Source organism: Caenorhabditis remanei, chromosome II (assembly GCF_010183535.1).
Source record: "Caenorhabditis remanei strain PX506 chromosome II, whole genome shotgun sequence".
Lineage (NCBI taxonomy): Eukaryota > Metazoa > Nematoda > Chromadorea > Rhabditida > Rhabditidae > Caenorhabditis > Caenorhabditis remanei.
The window spans coordinates 9,093,749-9,119,445 of record NC_071329.1 but is presented as its reverse complement, the minus strand read 5'-3'; the positions used below and the strand labels follow the sequence as shown (position 1 = coordinate 9,119,445).

Here is a 25,697-nt window from a genome sequence, read left to right as displayed (position 1 = left end):
TTTTTGTTCCTCCTATTAACCTAAATATTTGAGTCTCACTTTAGATTCTCTTTCCCCCATTTTCATAATTTCTCACTCTCTCGAAATTCACTACTTAACCTAAACACTCATTTATTACAGGATACTGAGGCTATCCGATAGCCGCTACCCTTCCATCAGTCTGGATTGGGAGCGTACCTCAACTTGTGTGCCTTCAGATGGCAACATGCCGTCGTCGTCGTCGTTGTCCACGTCATCTGCGTCAACGACGACGTCGTCATTGGCAACATCTAAACCAGCAAGTGAGTTTGGATGTCTTATGATTTCTTTGAGAATTAACTATTTCAGTTCACCACTTGGAGTCCATCTTAAACACTTCCACGTCATCATCTCCATCACTTTTATCATCAATCACAGCATCCTCGACTCCATCACTTTCCACAACTCCATTATCATCTCAACGACAACCTTCTTCGTCTTCTTCGAATACAGATCGACCAGTGTAAGTAGTTCGAGAAAACGAGTCAATCACTTTTATGTGTTTATCGATTAGTCAGTTGATAAGAATGCCTATTTTTACCTGTTTTCACTCGATTTTTTAGGTCTCCAAAACCAATGCCAACACCAACAACGTTATCTGAGTGGCAACTTTTGGCAGTATTGAGCAAAGCAAACTTGGTTCAGTATTATGACGTTTTTATAGCACAAGGTAAGAAAATACAGAAATTACAGATGAAACAGTTTTTAGAATCGAATCAGTGACCCAAAAGAAAAAACATTATTTTCAGGTGGCGACGACATCAATCAGATAATGGCATGTGAGGAACGAGAGTTTCTCGAGATTATGAATCTTGTTGGAATGCTTTCGAAACCTCTTCATGTCCGTCGAATGCAGAGAGCACTAACTGAATACAGTCAAGATCGGACTGCTTTCAATCTGGCTGCTCTTCAACAAATCGGTCCTCCGCCTCCTCTTAATTACACGCCTCCGGGTACTGATCCAATGGCTCTTCTTCTACCTGGAATCGCCGCTGCCACGTCACCTAACTTTCCGAGTTTACGATTTTTGAGTCAACTTTCGTCGGCTGCGTCGTCCGCTACTGAGAAAGGAACAACGTCTTCTGAAGCGGCTGACACGTCATCTTCGTCACCGTCTCTCAACTTGAACACATCATCAAATTCGGTACCGTTGGGTTAGTCTTTGTCACCGGGCATATGGTAGCACGCATGTCTGGTAAAATACACTTTTGGTTTCCAAATTGGATTAAAATATTAACAATGCTGAATTTAAGTTCCCGTGGAGTTGGCTATAATTTTCAGTTTGTACTAAAACTACTAAAATTTAAAATTAAATGTTTTGTGCTCTGTTTGAATACATGATTCCGATCGGAACTGAGATTCCCAGTTTATTTGAATAAACTCAGAAACTTATTGATCTCTGATCGGATCAAAAAAGCAGATGGAGCACATTCTGAAACCGTTTCAAACGGAAAACATACCGCCGATATCTATTCAATCCTGATTTCATTGGATGAAGAATCGATCAATTATTCATTTTGAAAGTTGATTTGATTACTGAAATCCTTTGAAATCTAATCAACACACTGGTTCAACCAGTTTATACCGTCTATCTATTGATTGATTTTGTTCGGATTACTACATCTCGACGAAATCAAATTTGGAGTTTTAAATTGGTTCAGATGAGATGTGTCTTTAGAAATAAAAATAATAATATTCTCAAGGCAGTTCTCAAAATGGTTTCACTTCTACGTCACGATCTTCTCTGAACCAAATGTAAACTTCCACACTCGCACTCACATACCGCCAATCTATTCATCTTCAATCCAATTGGAATGTGATTTGGAGCTCTTCGATTCTTCAATACTAATAGGAATTAATCGTTGCCTTCGTATTCACAACTTACTCGATATTACAGCGCTCAAGTTCCCCAATATTTTGCTCGAATCTCTGGCCACCGATCAACAACAATCACGTCCCAGTATCGCCACCTCCAGTTCAAGTAACCCATCCAACACTGAGCTCACTTCTGGAATCACCACAGTACCATCATCAAGAGCCACCGCAAACATTTCATCCGGAAACAGCATTGGCCTCAATTTTAGTTCATCAAGCATTGCTCGCCACATCGTCCCATCTAGCTCATCAGGCACAAGTACACCTACCTTTCCATCTACATCATTTGGAAGACCGCCCATCTCCTCCAAAGAAAAAGAGGGGTCGTCCTCTCCTTTTTTAACTGGATTTACATCTCCTTATGGGAATGATTTCGTGTCGTTAGGAGACTTTGATCCAAGTGAGTTTTCTTCTAGAAAAGATTTCTGATAAACAGAAAATACAATTCAGATAATCCATCACAAACTGATAGCCCAGTCTTGTCACCAGCTCAGATTGCTCGTCTTGCTGAATGCGCTCTTGCTGCTTCGAAGAATCTTCCACCACTTCCACCACGGCTGGTACAGAATAAAAAGAGAGTGTCAAAGTGGGTTATTTGAAATATAAGTACCTTAAAGTTTTCATTTTTTCAGAGAAGTAATTGAACTTCTTAAATGCACTCCAGCAACTCCATCTCTGATTAATTCATTTCGAAAGTATTCTGCAATTTATGGGCGATTCGATACAAAAAGAAAACCTCATAAAGTGTTGACTCTTCACGAAACAACAGTTAATGAAGCAGCTGCTCAATTATGTCTTTTGGTACCATCTCTACTGACAAGAAGGGATGAATTGTTCCCGTTAGCAAGACAAATTGTGAAAGATGCTGGATATAATTATGCAAAAAGTAGGAAAAGACCATGTGATCCAGCTGATTTACACAGTCCAATCAGTTCACCGAGCAATTCACCGCCTCCAAATGATTCGGAATTCGATGAACAACCATCTAGTTCGTCAAATGTCTTCAAGGAAGACGATAAGGTATTGTTCATTTTCGAAATCACTTCCATTATGTTCTAAATTTGCAGGCGATTCCTCCTGAAGCATGGGCAGCACTCATCGAAAAGATGAAAGATGAAATCCCAGAATCCTGATAACATCTTCGGATTCTTCAACCTATTTTCGGATTCATCTTCTCCCTATATTCCAAGTGATCTTCGTTCTTTCCGCTGGTCGGTTCTGTGATTTTGATTCTCATTTTCCCGATGTTCTCCTCCATTTATCTCTCTCTCCTCCTCCCTTACCCTTTTTTCTATGCACAATTTTTGCTGATTCCTTTTTTTATCACTTTTTCTAGTTTTCAAAAAACGCCCCCATTTTTCTGGCAGTTTTCCAAAAACTTTGCCAAACTCTCATCAAATGGGAGTCTAAATTCAATGTTCGGTTCCAAAACCAACGCCCACGGCCCTCACCCTTTTTCCTAGAAAACAATTATTTTTGCTCTTTTTAGATTTTTAGAAGTGCTATCTGTTAAAAGAAAGTTGGATCTCAAGTTTTTGAGTCGTTTGATTTTCATGTTTGCATCAAATGCGCAGAAAATTTCTCGACTCTTGAAGCTGAAAACTTGGGATTCGGTCTTTCTTTGAGTTTTCCCAGTAACTGTTTCAAATTTTGCATTCAATGCATTGAGAAAGTCTAGTTAAATTCAAAGATTCATTGTCTCTCAACAGAGCACACTTCTAACATCTTTCTTTTTAAAATTCAAAATTTCAAGTCATTCTGAATGATCAACTCACAAATGTTTTTATTCCCGTCATTTTTTCATCCGTCAAAGATTGTTTCTATTTCAAATTGCCTCCATTTTTGCCACCTCCATCCACTCTGTAAAACATTTTAATTTTCTCAAAGAGTAAATACCCAGTCAACTAGTCTCCCATTTCCACTTTCAACACCCAGTTTGCGCCTTTTCTCTCCGTTTTTACATGGTACTCATTGAAGATATTTGAATCAATTCGTTGTTTTGTCCTTCATTTCAATAAATAATGCCTTTTTACCGTTACGTCATGCTCCAATATCTGACGTGTCATGCAAAAAATAACCACGTCAAAGATGGGGACAACAGATTAGAGGTGTGTATAAAGAGACGGTGAAACACTTAATCCAATCAGTTTAGTTGCTCAAAAAAGCGACAGAAAACGTCGAGAAATGCCGAATCCACCGCCAAAAGAAGATACGTGGGCATTCCAGCCAATCGGAGCACCATTCCCGCCGAGTCCTGTCAAATGTATGGGGGAGCAGAACATGTATGTGGCTCTTTGGTATAAGCATGGAAAGCCGATTCATGGACGTTCGTGGAACAATGGAGGAGTTGTTGAGTGCTCTTTTCCGTATAAAGAGGCTGAATTGACTACCAAACAACAGCTAGAGGGACAGATTCAGGTTCTTCAATATCTTGGAGACCACAACAATCAAGGTATAGAAGATTCCAGGATTCTGTTTAACTGATCTCCAGATTTATAGGTTTCTGGTACGAATGGATTAAGTATAAGGATCGTATTGAGAAACTTGATGACAAGCATCAGCTCGTCCGCTGTGGAGATTCTTTCCCGATTTTCTGGAAACGTGCCGAAGGAAATCTTCTCGGTTATGTTGACAACAAAACCGAGGAAGCGTGGTTCTCATTCAATGGAAAAGTTCTGAAACAAGTGGGACCTCAACTCAATGACATGTACATTATCACTCGTAATTGTGTTGGCGGACCACCACATTGTCCATGTGCTGAATGCGGACAAGGACCACCGAAGTCGGTTCCACGTGTCGAAAGAGATGAATGGATGGATATTCGTGAGGGAGATCCGTGGCCAACTCGTACTCTTGTCAAGGCTTTGGACAAGACATTGGATACTTTGCCAGGAGTCAATCCGGATCAATACGTTGCTCTTTGGTATATGCAAGGAGAGCCAGTTATGGGACGTGTCTGGAATGAGGGAGGAAAGGTAAGAATGAAGATGAATGAAGATGATATATGAGATCCTGTTCCAGATTGCTGCCAACTTCTCGTGGTTCAATAACGAGTACTGCAAGAATGTTGGTTCCATTCAACTTCTTGTCCATCTTCCGGATTCTGTTCGTGGTTTTGATTACGGATGGATTCCATTCCCAGAAGCTGCCAAGTTCGGAGATAAGGAGTGGCATCCAGTGCATGTGAACAATCATAAGGGAGATATTTCCGTTGGAGTCGTCAATGTCTCTGGAAAGCAAATCCTTGCCAAGGTAGATGTCCGCAATGAGAAATACGGATATGGTTACCAAGGAAAGGAGCATTCTGCAAGTGCCAAGGCCTGTGCTGACAATACAATTGTCCTTTGTCGCAAGGCTAAGCCAGGATACAAGTTGGATGGTTAAGTAACTTACAATGCGAATGAAGAAACGGTGGGGAGACAATATTCATTCTCTTTTCTTTTTTGAAATGAAGCTTTCGCTTTGATATGCCTCTGTTCTTTTTGTATTCTTTCAGATGCCCTTCCTATTTTCAAAATCAAGTTAAAGGAGGACTGAAGTCATATTTTTTTATTTCAGATTATGATACTTCAGAAAATTCTGAACAACTTTTATCATTGGCGCATGTGCTAAAAATCGCTCTAAATGCCCTAAATTCACGTTTTCCCGGCTCAAAAGGAGCCTAGGTGGAAGAGTTTTCACACGCGAATTTGTGCCCCCGTGTAGTCCTCTCGGACAAAATTATTTATTTTAATTTCTCGATTTTTCGTTTTCTTGCTTTCTTCAACAAAATTTCGTGTTTTTCTTCTTTTTTTACGATATAAATTGAAAAAAACACGAAAATTTGTTGAAAAAAGCAAGAAAACGAAACATCGAGAAATTAAAATGAAATAATTTTGTCCGAGAGGACTACACGAGGGCAAAAATTCGCGTGGGAAAACTCTTCCACCTAGGCTCCTTTAGAGCCGGGAAAACGTGAATTTAGGGCATTTAGAGCGATTTTTAGCACATGCTCCAATGATGAAAGTTGCTCAGAATTTTCTGAAGTATCAGAATCTGAAATAAAAAAATATGACTTCAGTCCTCCTTTAAAGTTTTTTGTTCAATCTTTAAATAAAAAGTCTCTAAAGAAGTCTCTTACACGGTACTACTGTAGTTTCCAAACTATTCATTTTCAGAGCTGTCTATTATAAATTCACAACACTGCGCCGCATGGCTTTAAAGGTGCACCCCATTTATTAGAAATTTCGCGGAATGGTCTCGTAGTTGAAAAAGATCAAATACCCTATTTTCGAGCTTTGCAGGTCTAAAAATAAATGCAAATAATGTTTTTCGCTTCGAGACCATTTTGAACAAATTAGAGGCGCCAAAAGCCATGCGGCGCAGTGTCGTGAATTTATAATAGATCTTTCAGAGCTATCTACAACCAAGGATGGTAATTGCGGCAATTTTTGACAAGCGTTCGTTTCCCAGGAATTGCAAATTCATAACCGAAACTTCCATTTGTCGCCTTTTACTATTTTAGACCCGCTTTCCTTTCCAATAGACCCGCTATTTGTTTCCATTAATTTTTTGTTTTTTTTCTAAATACTGGGTAATGAAAAACATGCGACCAACGTCCGTTTATTTCTTTACAGTTGCCGGGAAATAAATTTTAAAAACAGACGCGTATCGCAAATGCAATAAATGGAACGGGCCAATTGTTCCAAAAACATATTTTCATTCTTCTACCTAAATATTTCTCCGTGTTTTCTTTTCTTTTCTCTTTCTCTTTCTCTCATCCAGATTTTATTTCAGAGCTATCAATATGTTCGGTCAATGCATCCCGAAAACAGCTGATCCTGTCGATATAGAGATCAAATACACGAAACTATGTTTGCTGGTCGAAAAGGAGCAACAGGAACACGAAGAAACGTTAGTTGTCATCAACCAATTAAACATTTAATTTCCAATTAAATTTTCAGCAAAAACAAATTGGTTGACAAAGATGTAGAGCTCAACGCAGCCACTGAATTTGCAAGAATTGCTACAGAGGAAAATAGAACACTCCAATATGATCGTCAGATGATGTTCAGAAATATCGCTGCTATTAAGGATCGTAATCGAGTGAATGCTATTGAATATAATAGGACTATTAATAGTTTGAGAGAGAAACTACTAGATGTGGATAAAGATGCACGAGCTCCACTTCTTGAACTCAATGCACAAAAGGACGCTGAAATTTGTGAATTGGAGAATACGATTGAGGAAATGCGCAAGCATAACCCAGTTCTTCAAGAACTACAGATAATCAATGAGTTGAGAACTGAACATGAGAAGGATAAAGAAGAAATCAAGAATTTAAATGAAAAAATGAATAAAGTTCGCAACAGGGAAGTCGAATCAAACGAACGTTTCCATAGAGAAATCGCAGAGAAGGACGCGTGGATTCAGAGTTTGTTGCATTATCAAGAACCTGAAGTGAAAGAAGATTTCAAAGAGAATTATCAATTGGATGCCAATGAATCATATCAACAACATTATCATTCCACACAAAATAATCTACAGGAGCAACAACTCTATCAAAGGGATGTGAGATGTTTGAATGAACTCAATCAAGATGATGAGCAGCTGGCTCGTAACTTCGGAAATCAACTTTGCATTGACGATGCACAGTTCGCAGGAAATAATTTCCATAATATTCAATGATTTTCATAATGTAACAAACTATTTCTTATTGAAACGCGTTTGTTTATGGTGCTGCTTAAACTGAAAGTTTGTCTTATTAATTATTATTATAAATACTAATGTGACTTTAAAAAAAAATTGTGTTTTAAGTTTATTTTGAAAATTTGAATAACTGTAGATATTAACTAGATATCAGCAAAAAAGTAGTCCAGAAACAAGTGAACAAACGGGATAGAGATCTAGAACCGTGAAAGTTAGAAGTCGTGGGATGAAGTCTACTTGGTTTTCTTGTCTTCAACGTCATTATCTCCTCCACTGTTCTGTTCTTGTCCTTGAATACTATCTGGTTGAGATCCTTCAACTGGAGCAGCACCGGTTTCTTTTTCAAGACTCGTTCCGAATTCATTGAGACGGCTGGGGTCAACACGATACGCCCAACGTTGGTAGAGATAGATCTGTAATTCTTGGAACATGTCGTTTGAAACAAATGAATTTAACAAACCAAGAAGATGATATCATCACGGAAGCATCCGATACGGTACAGCAACGGCATTCGGATGACAAAAGCAAATAAGTCATCAATGAAAGTATTGATGAACTTGTATGTAAGCATACGCCATGGCAAATGAGCAACGGATTTCAATTTGTAGTTGATGAACAATTGAGGTGTCATAGCAATGAAACCAAATGTAAGAAGGAACCCATAAAGCATATTGAGAATCCACGAGTACCATCCTTTCTGTTCTACATAGATGACTGAATAGATAGCGTATCCAACGAGCAGTGGGAAAAGAGCACATCCGAGATACTTGAATGCCATTTGATCATACACTTTAGTTTCACTTTCCACATATGATCCTTTATCGGCGATTGTGATACGCGGAATGATTCCAAACCATTTGTATTGTCTGTCGAGGGATACATTCATAACTTTTGGAATTTTCCAACACTCGATGAGCAATCCAATTCCAACAGTGAATTTCACCATTGTGTTCGTCTCGTTATCACAAATGTACAAAAAGACAATGAGCGATTGGAAGATGTTGAACAAAACAGATCGAACGGACAAACCGACGAGATCTTTTCGATTATTCCAAAACTGAATATCGTTCTTGAAAGCAAGGAATTCAAAAACAGTGTGAAGAAGTGATACAATCATTGTAACAGCCAGCAGGATAGGATTTGTCTCCAGAAGAGCTTGTTTCATAGAGTCATGCTCTTCACCGTCCGAATCAACGCCTTCCATGGACAGCATAGATTGCCATTTTGATTGCATTTTCTGGCTTGCGTACATTTGATATTTGAACACTGACATTGGGTAATAAGTGATTGTTAAATTGAGTTCTTTGACTGTCTCATTGATTGGCTGATAGTCAGCTCCAAGATTCCACCAATTATTGTAGAATAGAATTGGTTTGTAGACACTTCCATCTTCATTAAACTCGATATCTTCATTCAGAGGTGGAGGAATCGATCCTCGAACCCATGGTGTTTGATCGACAATAAGGGAGATTGAAATATTCGGATGCCAGTGATTGAGCACCTAGAAATGAACTAATTCATAGTTTTAAAATACCTCGGACTACCTCATATTTCATGATGTGAGCCTTTGCCAAATCTTCTTCACTCTGATCACTTTCTCCAGTTAGAAGGTTTGCAGTCTTTTTATAGTATTTCTTCTTATACTTATTCAGTTGATGCATTTTGTAAATCACCTGAAAAAAAAGGATTTCTGAAATTATTATTCAGGTGAAATTCCAACTTGGTTTTTGAAATAATTCCTATCTCTCGGGTTCGGCGATTGTCCGGTTTTAACGATGAATGTATGCAGATACATTGATTCGTTTCGAAGCAATGCTTCTGGAGTTGGGAATGTCTTATGAATAGTGAAACTTCCATCTTCGTTATCACCGCTTGTCCAGTCATCGTATTTCATTGCGTTTCTCATCCAAATGAGTTTTTCTGGTGCTGAATCGAACTGTTTGAATGGGAGGTCCTAAAAATTGAGATTTTTTACTGTATCCTCGAATAACAATACATTTTCATCCAAGTAAACATATAAATCGAATAATTGATTATTGTGGAACAAGTTCGCTGCCTTGTTTCCTGGTGCTGATGAGGTTACATTGGTATTCGCACCTGGAGTGGATGGACGAAAGTAGCTCTGAAGTTGTTAGTTGCGCTGTGAAAAACGTATGCGTCTGCATACCGTAACCATTGAAACAAAGAAATAGATTGTGACTGCTTGCTTTATAAGCTGCCAAACTCCACCAGCTTGTGCTTCCGGAACCGCCTCCGGTCCAGCTGCGGGTGCAACTGCGTCGGCCATTCTGAAAAGGTGATGAAAATGCAAAATGATTTTGTAAAAGTGCAAGTGCAACACGGAAGGTAGGGTTAGTGCGGTTAGCAACACTTAGATTCGATGAAAGAAACTAGAAGCAAATGATGTATAAGTTAGTATACATTTTATTTATATTGTTATTATTATATAGTACAAATTATACAGATCAAATAGCAAATGGAATTCACGAGTAGGGATTGTACATGATTTTGTTTTGTTCAATGAGGAATAGGCAGTCCGTGAGATTGCTTGTAGTTGACATAGTCCTGAAAGTATATTTGGAATATTTTAGTACGAAGAAACGCTTACCTTGTAGTCTAACACAATTTTAGAGCTCTGAAAACGAACGATGCGTAGACTTGCACGAAGAGAATCATCAATGCGATCTCCGTAACCACTCTTTCGAATCAAACTGTCTATTGTTTCCACATGGTTCCACCCTTGTTCTGATGCAACTTCTGGTAGGAAAACTGCGCTTCGAGTGCGATGTCCATCGTCAAAATTCATTCGTACCCCATGACGACCTATTGTCCAATCTCGGAAGTCGTGGATTTTTTCGAAGTTAACAAGCAGAGAAACCTGTAAATTGTATGAGATGACATTAATTAGGAAAAAGTAACTTACACCACATTGCAAACTTGGAACTTCTTCTTTACCTATCGGCTTGAATCTCGAGTCGTGGAATGCGCTGGTTTTCGCGTACTCATTTAACCCATCGCCCAATCGGAAAATGATTCAGCTATTCATATTTTATCCACACACATGTTTACTCACTTTAAATCGGAGAAAGTGCCAATGCATCCTCTCAAATCATGATGAACTCCTTTCTTCCAAGTGACGAATAGTGGTCTGAAATCGAGGGAAAAATTTTTTTTCCGGAGGTGAATAACCTCATTAGATAGTTTTGAACCTACAATTTCACATTGGGTATCTCTCTGGGAACTGCTGGCTCCTTCTGCCGATTCAATTGGGTGTTGATGACGTCGAAGCAGTAAACTGCCATTTCGATGTTAGCCAACGTCATCTTAAAGTATTGGTGTTTAAAAAGGAAACGATTTTTGAAAGATATACGAAATGGTTCAAAAGCTAACCAATTGTGATTTTACATTTATGAAAGCATATATATTATCTTAAATTTATTAAATTTCGTAACATAACAACAATAAAAAACAAAACAACAAAAAATAGTAACGACAACAACAACGCAAAAAGTTGTATATTGTTTCAGCCATCAACAATTTCTTTGGCAACAAATTCGTACATTTGTCTATTAATTTCTTTGAGTCTTTCGTTTTCCGCCTTCAATTCCTGCATACTCTTTTCAAGTTCTGAAACTCTTTGGTTCGATTCCTCTCCATCGTCGATCACAATTGGTTCTGTTTCTTCTACAATAGAATCATTTTTCAGTGCCTGCTCAGCAACAAGTTTCTTTTGAAGCTTTTTGTTCTTTTTATTGTTTTTTCCACTCTTTCTTCTTTGGTTTCCAACTTCTGGAGCATCGTCCTCATCATCGCCTAGAGTTATAACACTCTTACTGGGGTCTTCAGCTGCCTTTTCAGCTTTCTCGACTTCTTTTCTCATTGGATCTTCTGCGTCCCATTGTAATTGAGCAGAAGACTTGCTGCCAGATTCTAACAGCATCTGATCAATTGTTTCCTCAATTACATTACTCCAATGTTTTTGGTCAGAATTGAACTCTTCAGATACTTCAATTGCGAGACGATCACATTTCGTTGGTTCTCTCCGAAGGTCCCACACGGGACGAAATTTGAAGTTCAGATCGCCTCCACTGATTGAATCCCAGTATGGGATGAATCGGAGTGTGCTGATAGTGGATCGCATTGTAGAGACCTGAAATAGTTGGGTGAAACAATTTTTGTTGTCTTGTAATTTTCAGATTTTCACTATAATGAGTTATTGAATGATACTAACTTTAAGACATTGATGACTGCTGATCTCCCAAATGCAGTACTTTCCAGAAACATCTCCAGATGCGAGTAAAGTTCCATCTGTATTGATAGTAAGTTTCGAAACTTCATCCGAATGACCATTCAACACTCTGAACTTTGTGTTATGTTCATCACCTGCTTGAATCAGAAGATCTCGTTCTTCAGGACCCTAAAAAACTTAATTTTCATTAAGATTGTACTCAAATATAGCTTCATACCAATTGAAATAGATTAATCTGAGCAATATTTCCCACTTCCGTTCCAATGAAAATTCGCGTTTCCGCAGAGTCAATGGCGCAAGCTGTCAGAGGCCTATCAGCAGACGCTTTTAGAATAATTGAATCCATAGAAATTGAATGGAGGCAAACAATATGATCAGCTCCAGCTGATAGCACACGTGGATTCGAACCATGTGTAATTTTAAGGTCGGCAATCGACAAGGTATGAGAAGCCCATTTTCTGAATGGCGCGACGGTATGATCACGGTCTGATGATACTAATCTGAAAAAAAGTGTGTGAAAACATTAAGATACCTAATAACTTACTCGGTAAAAAGGTAACCATGAACAGCGCCATCTTTTGATGCAGTGAAAACCATCGAATCGTCGTCAGATATTACGATATTTGTGATATTTTGATAATGAGCATCAATAACAGATAATAATTCTCCAGTTGAGAGCAGCCAGCAGTATAGTTGTCGTTTAATGCTCATTAATACAAAACGACCTGAGCTATCACTGCAAATAGCAGATACTGGCCCAGGTAGCACACATTTTTGATGGATTCGGCCTTTTGGATTAACAGAAACGACATGAACAAGAGGACGCTCTTTTGTCGTGACTACTATGCTTTCGCCATGATTCCCTGAAAAAAGAGGCATTTTATTTCGTCTCCACTCAAACAATCTCACCGAGAGGTTCTACAAGTCCAGTAGAGGCTCCTTGCAGTTCCGATCCTTTATAACTCCACGAAGAAACTCCAGTACGTGGATCGATGATTATCGTAGAATGTGGATCCGGACTACCGCTGCTGACTAACAGCATCTACAAAACATGTTCTCAGGCAACTCAATATTAATCTAATCCTACAACCGCATCAATCTAATCACAATCTAATTAGATTAGTGGATTTTGCTTGCGCAAACTTCGTTCGCGCCAAGGATCCAAGAATAAGTCAGTACAAAACGCGCAAAATTACTTTCAATTTTTATTTTAATGTTTTTTTTTCTAAGTTTTAATTCCTTATTTATGTCTCGAAAGCCTGAAATCGTTGCGAACTAATTTCGTTTGCGGTTTTATCGACTTTTTCACGATTTTCCATTATTAAAAATTGTATTTTTCGGTTTCTATGGCTCATCAAGTCTTCAACTGCAGTCTTCAGTCTTCACAACTTTCATTTGGTTTGGAAGAAAAGTCAACATTGCGATGAAATCATGAATAAATTCTTTGGTAAGCAAATTGTTTTGCTTTCAATGAGCCGTGAATAACAGTTCTTTGCTCAGGTATAAGCGTCTACTGCTTCAACATCAGCGCTCTCTACATAAGCTTCGAAAAAAAGAGTCTTTTGTGAGTTTCGAAATCAAACAGTTTTTTGGTAATTTCGTTCATTTTACAGCAAAATTCGCTGAGTGGACGACAATGGACAGCAGCCGGACAGAGAACAACTAGGACTTTTTCCACTTTCATTGCAATGGATTTTCTACTAATTTCTAATTTTTATTTTCTGTATTATTTTCTATATATTTTGTACATTTCGATTGTAAAAAATCTTGTTTTTAATTTGAATAAATTTACTATTTCTTTTTTACCTAAAGAATTTTCAAATGTTATGACTAGTTACACAAGATTTCACACTAATCTAATGAGACGGCGCATTAATCTTACAAGATTGCTCATCAATCTAATTAGACGCGGCATTAATCTAATCATGCCAACATTCAAGCTAATCTAACTGATGCCGCGTCTAATTAGATTGATATTGAGTTGCCTGAGTTGGTAGTAAAAATAATGTTTTTTTGTCTAATAAAGACTATTATAATTTCATCTATCGCGAAGTTGTAAGAAACACGGAATAAAAATACTTTGTTGCTTCAAACTTACTTCTAAAGGCTGTGTGCCAGCGATGCGGCTTGTGTCCACTCCCAAGTACGCCATTGGATTTGACCTATAAGAAATTAGGAAATTTATTTATTAAGGTCGAATTAGAAATATGACAAGAGGCGAATGGAGAACTCAAAGGAATTTCAAAGTGAACGAAACTTCATTAACGTGTAGAATAGTTACCTATATCTCTTTATCATAGTATATTTTCATTCTACAATGAATTCACATGAAGGAAAAAAGAAAATAGCAATATTATCGAAGAAAACTTGAAAAATAACGATTTGTAGTTTTACGATAAACAACACGCGCAAGCGGCATTTCGGAGTGTCGTTGAGACGAAGCACCGAATTTGCTTCTTGATTTTGAGAAATAAAGGAAATCTTCGCGAATTGAGAGCGTTTTGTGTAAGAAAAAATGTATATTTAAATTTAAAATTAAAATTTTAATAATATTTTTGATTTCAATTGTATTCGCTTCATGAATGCAAGTTGCGAATCTTATGAATTGAAGAACAAAAGTCTGCAAAAATGCTTACTGTTCGAAACGCGAATTCGCATTCATCCCTGCACATTTCCCCCGAATTTTGTGGGAGCTTCTACATTCCCAAAGGAATATGGTGTAAAACATCAGTAGTTTCAATGATATTTCGTATCATCTTGTGAATGTCCGATATTCGCTGTTCAACACAAATAACACAAGTATATATTATTCACAGTTTATTCTCCTTTCGAAACCATTAATCATTCTATCCAGATGGGAGGGTTTCTATAAAATAAATATAACGAATATTTCAGAAAGAAAAGAAAAAGACAGAATATTAATTTACTATGAAAAGTTCTGCACAAGGATGTAGAGAAGGAACAAAGAAAATAAGTTATGAGGCAAGGCGGATAAAAACAGGATGAATGTGTACAATGGTAACGACAAGAGAGATTTAAAGTGAACGAGGGTAGTGAATAATGAACAACTGACAGTGAAAGATCTTAAAATCGAGGTCAGAGTTCGGGGTCCGTTTAAAAACGGATGTAAAACAGAGAAAAACCGAAACCGGGCCCGTGTTTTCCATCAACGAGATAGGTGGGGAAGATTTGTGACAAACCGGAAAAATCGAAAAAGTTTCAGATAGTTCGACTTTTTCACACGAGATCGTACAACAATTGAGTGAGTGTGGCGGGAAGAACACGGGCTTCTGCTGGGGGATTTTCAGGGGTGTCAGGGCGAGATGTTGTGCAAGACGGGGTGAGAAAGGAATGGCTATTCCAAACCGTATGAAGACAAACTAAAAAAAACTATCTCTTTTTTTGTGGGTTTTCTATTCTTGTTCTGAGCATAGAGGGCCTATCGAGGGAAAGAAAACAGAAATCATTGAGAAAATCACATTTTGAATTTTCTCAATTATTTCCATTCATCGTACATTCTACCTTGGTATTGGAGGGGAGGCTAGAACCTAGAGTATTACAGTAAAAAAGTTTGGGAAAATGTACAACAAAGGGAAGAGAATCAGAGAAAAAGTTGGGTGACTGGAAAGGGGCACATAAACCACTGTCACTGTCAATCACGGTTATCAAACGATCCTCAAGGGGAAGAAATAAAGATGAACACAAGCAAAAGTTTAGAAATTCTGTTGAGAAGTTCTAGCCTTTTCCATGATTCTTCTCCATAAATCAACAATTTTCCGACTAAAAAGCGGGTATGTACACCGAAAGGAACAGTGTTTCATGATCCTGCGATCATGAATCACTGGTAAACTCGACATTATCTCTGATTTTGTACACGTGTTTTACAGGTCTTGAAGGGGATTGTTTGGGGAAACGGGGGTGGGGAGCGCAACGTGGTTGCAGAAAACTTCAGACGAACATAATGTTCGACTGAAAACTCGAGGTGTATGAGTGTCAGATCTTGGAAAATGGGGGTGGGTGGTGGTGATGGTGTTACAGGGATTTGGAATAAAAAACGAAGATGATAAAAAAAGATGATAAATACAAAAATAACTTTACGATTTGAAGAGATGAAGCTATAGAGGTATATCTTCAAATCGAAAAGTTATATCAACAAGGAGTTTATGAAAGGGAAAACAATAAAAGAGTAACTTTCAATGGTATTCCGGCATTCTGTGGGGGTTTGGGGATCTCGTAACAACAACACCAGCAATGCAATTTAGAGTGGGTGGATGGGCATTTGTACACGCAATTAATGACGACTAGTCAAACTTTCAGTCATATCCTAACTGATAGAATGACAAACCGTACTATACACGTTTCCAAGAGAGAAAAAACAAATTTAGGGTGGTGGTGGGGATTTCAGCTTACTATTTACAATATGAAGCAATTGAGGGGCTGAGAGTGTGTATGGTTGATGCAAACGAAAATGCTAGAAACTTCAAAAGTCAACGAAAAACTAGAAACTTCCCGAAATTTACAGCATTTTCAGATACATGAGTGAAATGAAACAACAAACACACTTCTTCTAGAGGTGCTTGGATGGCATTGTGAAAACCAAACAAACAAAATTAAGAAAGAATGAAGACAAGAGCATGAAAGTGAAAACAAGAGTGCATTTGAGTGCAAGAAAATTATAGAAAACACAAGGCACAAACTACATACATTATTCTGGGGGTGGGGATTTTATAAACAAAAAGTGGTTTAGATAGTCCGAGAATTGGTGAGAGTGTTTAAAATGGGGAGAGAGATCTAGACGTTGACCTGAGTCTCGACACGATGGATTGGGTTTGGAGCCTGAAAAGCAGCAAGTTGATCATTCGAATTCTAAAGTAATGAACCACCTCATGTTCGTCCTCAAATGAATTCAATGACGCCTCGTCTTCGGTAGTATGTCGAGGAGTCATTTGTACTGAATTCAACATAGTCGCATCAGTATCAAACAGTTGAATTGATGGCATTTCGAGGAAGAGTATTGGTGGTGAGCGAATATTATCTTCTCCATTGGAGGACGCTGGTGAGAAGAGTGAATATGTTCCTGAATCATCGGCTGATCTTCTTTTGACCGGAGAATCAGTCAAATCTTGACTCAAGTCGAGCATCGATGGTGGTGGAGTTGTTGGAGAAGCACGACTGATTGGTGGGGTGAATTCTCCGCTTCTTGATTTTTCAATTGCGATTCCAACTGATTTTTTCCGTGGGAAAGTACCAAACGGTTCACCGCCCATTGAAAGGAATGAGCCATCGCCACTGAAAACGACTGATTACGGTACGAGTTAAAATATGTATTCTTACTGATAGGTAGCAGTCCCCAAATCGCTCGCACATTCGCTCATCGTCATCTTGTTGTCGAATCTTGCAGAGAGAGGAGTATCCGTGTGTCTGTTCATTAGATTAAAGTGCTCAGACATTTGCTGGACATCACGTGCTGAATCTTTACGATAGATGAGATTGGATGGTGTTTGAAGAATAGTGGAGGCGGCAGATTGTTGGAGCCAGCGATGAGATAGAATCTGATCAGCGTTGAATCTGAAATAAAAATCATGTTAAACTTTTTTACTTCCTAAAAATAAATTGTTCAAATTCACACTATCTCCACATCCTCAGAAGACGTCAAGTAATAGCACTCCTTCAATATCATTTATCCTCCATTTCCAGGCTCCACAGCCAATCAACAAACTGAGTGCAGGATAAGAAGGAATAGAACAACCGCTATTAGAGTGAAGAGCGCGCGTGTTACCCACTGCGCTATTGTTGTCAGCGCTGTCTCAAGAGAAACGAGAAAGACAAAGAAGAGAAAAAGGGAGAGAACGAACCTGTCAACTGGGTCGCGTTTCAGCAGATTCGAGACCAGATCTTTGGCCTCTTCAGAGATCATTCCCCACTCTTCTTCAGGAAACTCGTAGTAGCCGTCTTGGATACGATGGAATAGATCCTGTTGGCAGTCTTCACACGGCTTTCCTTCAGACCAACTAAATAAAAAGATGTGAGAAAACATACTATCTTAGATTTAAGTTATAAGACTAACCCGCAATCTTGATCGTCACACACTCCTTGGAAAGGAGCATATCCAGCTAGCATGATGTAAAGAATTACTCCTAAACTCCACGTGTCGCATTTCTTGTCGTACTTGAGCGCATCTCCAACGTACGCATCCACAACTTCTGGAGCCATGAACTCGGCTGATCCGACTGGTGAAGCAAGATCGGGCTCGGAAGCAACTTGACTTAATGGATGACGTTCATGTTGCGGCTGTCGTTGACTCGCCAAATCCAGATCACAAAGTTTGACGGGCGAAACATGATTCGGATCAGTGCAAAGCACGTTCTCCGGCTTAACATCACGATGAGCTATCCCACGATCATGCATGAACTTGAGAGCCGACGCAATATCCTTGGTGACACGACGAGCCTCCTCCTCGGTGAAATAGCCACGCTCAAGAATGTGCTGGAGCAACGGTCCGCCACGCATCTTTTCCATGACTAGGTAGAATTTGTTGTCATCTTCAAACCAGTCGAGGAGTTGGACAATGTTCGGATGTCCTTTACAGGTCTTGAAGATGTTGACTTCACGGAGAATGCGTTTCCGGGAGTGAGTCTCGCCTTGCTTGTCGACAATCTTCACAGCAAACTCCTGGCCAGACTTGATCGATTTGCAGGTGGTTACAGACCCGTAGGCGCCGGAGCCCAAATGCTCATCCGTTAACTTGTAGTAGTCTGAAATTAGTAAAAATTGATATTCAGTTATAAAAACAGAAGTATTCAGATATAGTCACCTTCAATACGTCTTCTGATACGAGATATTCTGTTGTTGCTTTTTCGTCCAATAGCCATCTTCTAGTTTTCTAACACTACGGGGATTATTATGAAACTATTGCAAAAGTTGCAGAGTGTTGCAAAATTTGGAACTGTGGAATGATGAAGCGTGAAATAACAAAACAGTGAGAAACAGTTTTGCATCATTTCTTAGAATTTTCTAGAACTTTCGAGAGCTTTCGAAATGGTCCCCTTCATCTTTGCATCACAATTTCGTCATTTATGTGAATTTTTTATAATCTCAAAATAGTCTCTCAAACTATTTGGAAGAAAAAAAAACGCCTAATTAACCCGTAAAACATTCAATAAATGCTTATTATGCGAGTCACCGTAACCAAAGACTGGTTCGGCCTATTTAGTTCCGTTCTTTTCTTCAAAAGACCAATTATGTGTGTTGACTACCCTTTCTTCGTCTACACCGCCGTCTCACAAACCCAAATCACCTCCATACATAACAACAAGTACTATTACTTCTACTACCATATAATATTGTAGTAAATCAATCAGCATCAAGTAATGGTAATGTGTCACAATCAAATGGCGTCTAATCTACGTGCCGTCACTGTCATCTCACATACATCACTGTTTCCGGTGGTATCGCTGATAGAAATATGTCTCTTTTTTGGTATATTCTTTTGATTAGGGCTAGATATAGCATATTTGCGGCCTATAAAATTAAAATGATCGAAAATGAAACAAAATTAATAGAATGAAACACTCGATATTTCATAACGTGCCATATAATTCTGTCATCTATAAAACAACCAATACAGCTGTTTTTGGTAGAGACATCCGTCCCTTTTGCTTAGTCAAAACCAAATCAAGCTGTTCAAACAAACAAAGAAGAGGAGGAGGAACACGGAATAAGAAAACGGTATCTCGAAACCGACGAAAACAAACAAATTGGGAAAGAAAACTCACCAAAGAATCCGCACTTGGACGAGTTCTTCCTTCTCGGGGTTCGCGGCACCCGACGAGTTCCTCCCCCGAGCGGCAACAGCTCCGAAACTGATTCCTCTTCCTCTTCCATCTCATCTTCGTCGGTCTCCTCTCCATAGTAATGCTTTTCCTCCTGTCGTCTACCACTTCCACTTCTCATCTCCACGTCGTCATCGTCCATCTCGAATTCTCCGAAAACGTGGTCCGTGTCACGACCGGCGTAACGCGGAATCGGACGTCCGGATTCATCCGACGATGACCACTCCTCGTCTTCGTACGCCTGACGCTCACGTTGACGATGTCGACGCAAATTGGCCATCATCTTATCGTTACCAGAGCCAATTTCGATTCCACCACGTGGCGACGTTGCCTCTTCGTCGTCGTAGAACTCAGAGGAGGCCACGTGTCTCGGAGCAGCAGAAGTGTGCAGATGGTGGAAAGCAGCACCGCTGCCGCCGACGGCCGAATCTGGAAAAATAAATTGATTGTTTTCTTGTTCTACTAATGGAAAATATGTAGTAGGAAGAGATGTTTGGTATACGGAAGATTTAATTTCAGAGATCATAGAGGTCGAAATGTTTACAGATACCGTACTCTTTTTCCAACGTTATAAAATTTGGGACTTTATTTCTAATTGTCCGTCTACTCTCTCATCCATTTCGTTCCTCACGAATAGTCATAACCTCATCGCACATGGATCGGAAGAGAGGCAATGGCAATTCCGGAGAGGACGACACTAGTGCGTCTACCATGTCACAAGACCAGTCAGCCGGGGGCCGCAGCAGTAGCAGCGGGTGGTCTCTCCCAGCTGGCTGGCTGTTGGTGTTGGGTGCACCCGTAGACTATCTACTGATGAAAACCCTCTCTTTTGGTCCTTTTTCGTGACTAACAATAATAAGTAAGTATGTCACATGGAAAGAATGCAGGAATATGAGATATTCAAATTTCGCCTTGTGTTCACATTAAAAACACCATGAAAATAGTACAGAAAGAACGAGGGGAGAAAACAAGTACGCGTCTAGTCTTTCCGGTTTCGGGATTGTTTTTGATTATTAGTAAAAACGATTACAGACTCAATTTAACACTTGAAGGATCTAATGATGATCGTCACCAAATTTTAAAAATTTGAAACGTACTAGTTACAGTACAAATCGAATCATATTGCATCAGCCGACACTTGTTGTCTCAAAAATATAAGTGTCAAGTAATAAAGGACAACAACTGCGAATACCAAGATAACACAGTTATCAGACCAGTCGGCTCCGTTTCTGATTGTGAAGTTATTTGGGACACTGATTCACTACAATTGAAATTGAATTCAAGCACGGACTGATAAAATTTGGTTTATGATCTGTTTGAACAGCTGATTTCAATGAATACAGGAACATTAAATGGTATCGGAGAAGAAGAAAACAGACAAGGAGATCGGAAGAAAATAATAAGAAAACTCACTGTTAACTTGTTTGAATACATTATCAGCTTGATCCAATTTACTGAGATCAAGATGGCTAATGTTCAGGTTATGATGGCGACCAAAATGGACAATAGGAGACTGTGGGTACCCGGCATGAAGTATTGTCATATTGTTTTGAATGAACGGCAGAATGGTTGACACCGAACAAATGTATCGGTTCGATGGAACGATACCAGAGAGGGAACGAGATAAAGAAGTTATGAAGAGATCAAAGAGAAACGTGGAGCTTCTCCTTCACTGATCGTCAGCTCTTCTACTTCTTCAGCTTTTTCCACACTCACAGACAGAGACACAAGCACAGAACAACGCACAAGCTACTGTGAGGAGGTAGGTCGAGAGAAACGGAGGCGGAGACATAGACCACGAGGGATGGGCTTTCATGTTCTCTCTCGCTCCCTTCGTCTCTGAGTCTTGTCTTCTCAGCGCGTGTCTGGGTCTCCGCACTCTAGCCCAAATGTTCGAGCGCCTTCTATCGTCCCCAACTGCTATAGAACAGAGAATGAGAGAGAAAAGGACGAGGTAGTTAGAGATATACACAACTGAAGAGACGGTCTATATTCTTCTTTTCCGTCAACACGTTTCCCTAACTTTGAAAAATTGAGGATTTTTTATAAGGGGCCGAAAATTAAGATGTTTCAAACTTTCCGAAACCGAGACTCTTCTAAAACGCAATGGTGAAAAGATGATTACTCATGACAAAGAAGCTGATTATTTGTTTAATTCTCTGCGTAGAATCCGTTTAGTTGTCGTTTCTTTCTCTTTGAAGCTGCTCCAGATCATGGAAATTCAGACGACTGTGCACTTTCCAAATCTGAGTCGTCACCTACAGTTCCTTCCTCTAATAATCACGTGTTCATGATGAGTATGCGGGGCTGAGCGGTTTGCGTGCAACCGGGTAAATGAGAATGACATCATTCTTGTTACACAGGCTGACAGTTTATCCTTCACCCCGCCCCACTACAATCCGAATACACAATCGCACGTTGGAGTTATGATGAGTGTGGGGCTCTGTGTTAAATGAAGCGCACGCTCACAGCCATTGCAAGAGGTGTTGACCTAGTGTGACCCCTAGTCGGAACAACAAGGAGAGAAGGGGTTTCCTATTCAAATCGACCGTAATACAATGACAACAAAAACGACTGCATATGCAAAAAGCCATCTGGTGGTGAGAGAGCGTGTTCGGAGAAGGTCATTCGATCAAGAGGAAAGACCGACCATTGACAACCTTTATGACAGAGATGACCAAGGATTCATACTGGTACATGGAGTCCTGTCAGGCACCATATGCTTAATTTCATCATCATGATGGTAATATCAAAGAGGAATCGTGTGACATTTGGAAAGAATACTAGATAATATAAAAATACGTGAATCTGTAAAAGTGAAATCTGTTGAAATTATTGAGCTTCTTTAGCACCGGATAGAAGATTATCTAGATTTACACCCGTTGCGCCAAAAAACTGCGAAACAGCAATAGAGATAAAGAAAAAGGGAATAAGGCGAAAAAAGTGGAGAGGCGTTCTTTTCCGTGCCTAATCCCTTCACCATCATCGAAGCTTCTTCTTCTCTTATTCTCTCTTTTCGGCCAATGTTTTTGACGGCTACACAGTTGAGGACGACCAGAAGAATGCATTCGCGGGCGAAATGGACACAAGAACGCCTCCACACTCGATATTTATAGTTTTGTTTTTAAATTTTCAGACAAAACAATACGAATAGATGATGATGATTGCCCGCAATTCTAGTTTGCTTTTCAAATATCTGGTCAATTCAAAATTTGAAATGAAAAGGAAAAAAAGCTGTCATTTGAGGACGTGGACACGAGCTCCTCCGGCTCCCCGAGCCTAAAGTAAGGAGTTTGAAGAGCAAAGAGAGCATAGAGAAACTACAGAGCTGGGGAGCCATCGAGGTCCTATGTGTGTCGTTTTTTTCCTCGTCTTCTTCTCTGGAAGGTCTCTTCAGGAAGGTTCTTCAATCTAACTTTCCTTCTTACTTCTCCTTATAAGGGTGCGTCCGTCTGGCTCCAACTGCTCCGTCAGTCAAAGAACACGAGGAAATAACGAAAGGAAAGAATAAGAAAAAATAACAAGTGTGACTAACAACGCCAACCACCCACTAGAGAGACCGACAGACCCGACTGCCAGACGGGACTTTCTGCGTGGCCCGCCAAGCTCAGAGATCACATTTGAATATTTCTCAGATTTTTTCATTGTCAGGCCCCGGTGAGAAAAATGAAAAAACTTAAGTATTCAGACAACGTGATACCTTTATCTCCAGTGTTATTTTTAGATCTCGTGGGTCTTCCTCATTGAAAATCAATGTCACTTGTAAAATCCATATTATCTTGTGATTTTTCAGATTTGAATTAACTCTCTCTAATCCTCGAATTATTCCCGTCATTTTATTTTTTTCGTTTGGTGCAAACATAAGATAAACTCTATTATAAACACAACCGGATATAGCCTTTTTCGATGGGTTGTGCTGCTGACTGACGAGATAATCATCAAAAACCTCTTCTCTCCACCCACGTACAAACATAAGCAGTAACGACCGGAAAGTCAGCCGACCAAAACTGGTGATGGCGATGTAGAATATAGGTAGGACGAGGTGATCAGATATCTTATGGCTGTTTACCAGGCCTAGATTGCAAATATAGGCTGTCCGTTTTTCGCATTTTGAATTCACATTTTTAATCAAATTTAACGGAGAAAAGTACACGAAACGCAACGTCACATGACCATTTCAGAGCAATCGTTCACGTGCATTTTGAATTTGAATTGAAAACGTTATAACTGCTGGTACAAACCGTACGCACCCACTATGATGAACAATGACTCGCATTTGTTGTAAGTTAAGAAGACGAGGATGGATTGTTTGCACCCCGCAAACGTTAGGAAAAGAAGAATTGAAGAAAAACGAAGATAGGAAAATCGAAGTGAATCGACGACCTCTCGGGAAATCGGAGAAGGACAACAAGTGCGCAACGAACGTAATCTTATTAAATTGGAAACAGAGCAACACAACACACCCACCTGTTTTCATTGAGGAAACGCTTGAAAAAGCGGAGGCGACGATTCAAAGAGTAGAAGACGTGGTTAGTGTTTGTTTAGACCCAAAGTGGAAGACTACTAGGAAGTGGAACACTTTTTAATCCGATTATTCAAATAACTGTGAGTAATATGAAACAACTTTTCAGTTTTCAAATGTATTCAGTGTAAGATTTTCATTCAGATCTTTTTATTTCATTTCTCTCAATCATGCCCTCAAAAAACTTGAAACCACCACTTTTTCCACTTTTTCAAAATCTACCGTAATCCAGCGGTTGATAACCTATCTGCGGAAAGAAACTTGGTATCGATGTCTTCATTCCCAATTCATTTTCATCACCCAAAAAAAAAGAAGTCGATGCAAAAGAAGAATGCCTGTCGTCGATAGATAGAAGTCGTTGATTCGAAAAAGAAACTAAACGAGATATGTGACAAGATGAAACGTGTCAAAGTAAAAGAAACACGACACGATTCGAATAAAGATCACCTTTCTGTTCACCCCATTTAATTTCAATTGCAGAAATACTGTTCTATTATTTTCTGAGTCTCTTCCAATTCACTCTCTCTCGCTGATCATCACATGATTCTCAATGGTTGAACACAGAGTGGTCAGAGTGAATACATAGACAATGTAAACTGAAGAGACAGAAACACAGATAGATTGAGGACACTTGTAATGTCTGGGTCTATGAAGTCCCTAAAGACTAGCAGTTGAAAAAACCGAAAGAAAGAAAATGCAAAAAAAGGTAGAGGACTGGGACCATGTGACTTTGGTTCAATTTTTTTTCTTTTTGCTCGGTCTCTTGTTTTTACCAGGTCCAACCAAAAAGTCAAGAATCGCGTCAATTTGAAAAAAAAACTCATCGTCGTCTCACATGACCACTACGAGGGAGGAGGGATTCTCCTGCTTTCCGTATCGTCAACACACCGTGCTTTCGCATAAAAATCCATACACCATCATCAACGATTCTCAACTCTTATCATCGCTTTTCGTTTGTGATTTCTCATACAGCGGGGTGAAAACAAAGTCAATATTTGTATGAAATTGATAAGCATACGAGAAGAGAGAAAGTTACAGAGAATAACAAAAGTTGCTCGAAGAGCACAAACAAAACAGTTTTCTTTTGCTTTTTCTCACTTTCGAGAGTGTTTACAAGTTCTACAAGACTTGTTGGATTTATTATTGAGCATCCAACTCGACTACGTCATGATGGTTATCAAAATAGTTGATGCTCCTAAGCATCTCATGTGGGAATATGTCGTCAGTATGTCTATCTGACTGGTGGAATGTTTGTGTCAACTTTAGAGAAAACCGGTAGAGTAAACTAAAACGGGTCAGGGGTTAAGCCCCTCTTAACAAAGTGAAGTAAGAAAAAGTCAAATTTTTTATTGGGATGAAAAGTTCTGCAAAGACTTCATTGATTTTGTTTCAGCAAACTGGACATCCAATAAAAGACAAAAGTTGAAGTTCATACTACTGTTAAAAGAAACCGAATTTGCAAAGCTACACAATATCTTGGGTATACTGTTTTCAAGTATCGGAAAAGATGAAA

At 39.2% G+C, this 25,697-nt stretch overlaps 7 protein-coding genes across 7 annotated transcripts; 2 read left to right on the top strand and 5 right to left on the bottom strand.

Moving 5' to 3' along the window:
- Positions 1-4,077: 4,077 nt before the first annotated feature.
- GCK72_005516 (uncharacterized protein) lies at positions 4,078-5,277 on the top strand (the record flags this gene model as incomplete). Its single annotated transcript, XM_003116840.2, has 3 exons — positions 4,078-4,345; positions 4,393-4,868; positions 4,915-5,277. The coding sequence occupies 3 exons, from the start codon at positions 4,078-4,080 to the stop codon at positions 5,275-5,277; spliced, it is 1,107 nt and encodes a 368-aa protein (XP_003116888.1).
- Positions 4,837-5,196, bottom strand: GCK72_005517 (uncharacterized protein; the record flags this gene model as incomplete). Its single annotated transcript, XM_053725219.1, has 1 exon — positions 4,837-5,196. The coding sequence occupies one exon, from the start codon at positions 5,194-5,196 to the stop codon at positions 4,837-4,839; it is 360 nt and encodes a 119-aa protein (XP_053589413.1).
- Positions 5,278-6,679: 1,402 nt separating the features above from the next.
- On the top strand, positions 6,680-7,560 carry GCK72_005515 (uncharacterized protein; the record flags this gene model as incomplete). Its single annotated transcript, XM_003117290.2, has 2 exons — positions 6,680-6,786; positions 6,837-7,560. 2 exons carry the CDS (start codon positions 6,680-6,682, stop codon positions 7,558-7,560), a joined length of 831 nt encoding a protein of 276 aa, XP_003117338.2.
- Positions 7,561-7,814: 254 nt separating this feature from the next.
- GCK72_005514 (uncharacterized protein) lies at positions 7,815-9,868 on the bottom strand (the record flags this gene model as incomplete). Its single annotated transcript, XM_003116979.2, has 6 exons — positions 7,815-7,994; positions 8,042-9,082; positions 9,126-9,254; positions 9,302-9,535; positions 9,578-9,703; positions 9,749-9,868. 6 exons carry the CDS (start codon positions 9,866-9,868, stop codon positions 7,815-7,817), a joined length of 1,830 nt encoding a protein of 609 aa, XP_003117027.2.
- Positions 9,869-10,098: 230 nt separating this feature from the next.
- Positions 10,099-10,904, bottom strand: GCK72_005513 (uncharacterized protein; the record flags this gene model as incomplete). Its single annotated transcript, XM_053725218.1, has 5 exons — positions 10,099-10,146; positions 10,190-10,459; positions 10,505-10,568; positions 10,655-10,729; positions 10,795-10,904. The coding sequence occupies 5 exons, from the start codon at positions 10,902-10,904 to the stop codon at positions 10,099-10,101; spliced, it is 567 nt and encodes a 188-aa protein (XP_053589412.1).
- Positions 10,905-11,104: 200 nt separating this feature from the next.
- Positions 11,105-12,872, bottom strand: GCK72_005512 (uncharacterized protein; the record flags this gene model as incomplete). Its single annotated transcript, XM_003117228.2, has 5 exons — positions 11,105-11,731; positions 11,813-11,998; positions 12,048-12,330; positions 12,375-12,693; positions 12,740-12,872. The coding sequence occupies 5 exons, from the start codon at positions 12,870-12,872 to the stop codon at positions 11,105-11,107; spliced, it is 1,548 nt and encodes a 515-aa protein (XP_003117276.2).
- Positions 12,873-16,621: 3,749 nt separating this feature from the next.
- Positions 16,622-21,205, bottom strand: GCK72_005511 (uncharacterized protein; the record flags this gene model as incomplete). The annotated part of the gene is made up of 7 exons (XM_003117011.2): positions 16,622-16,666; positions 16,714-17,119; positions 17,165-17,398; positions 17,686-17,841; positions 17,898-18,585; positions 19,606-20,091; positions 21,076-21,205. 7 exons carry the CDS (start codon positions 21,203-21,205, stop codon positions 16,622-16,624), a joined length of 2,145 nt encoding a protein of 714 aa, XP_003117059.2.
- Positions 21,206-25,697: the final 4,492 nt, after the last annotated feature.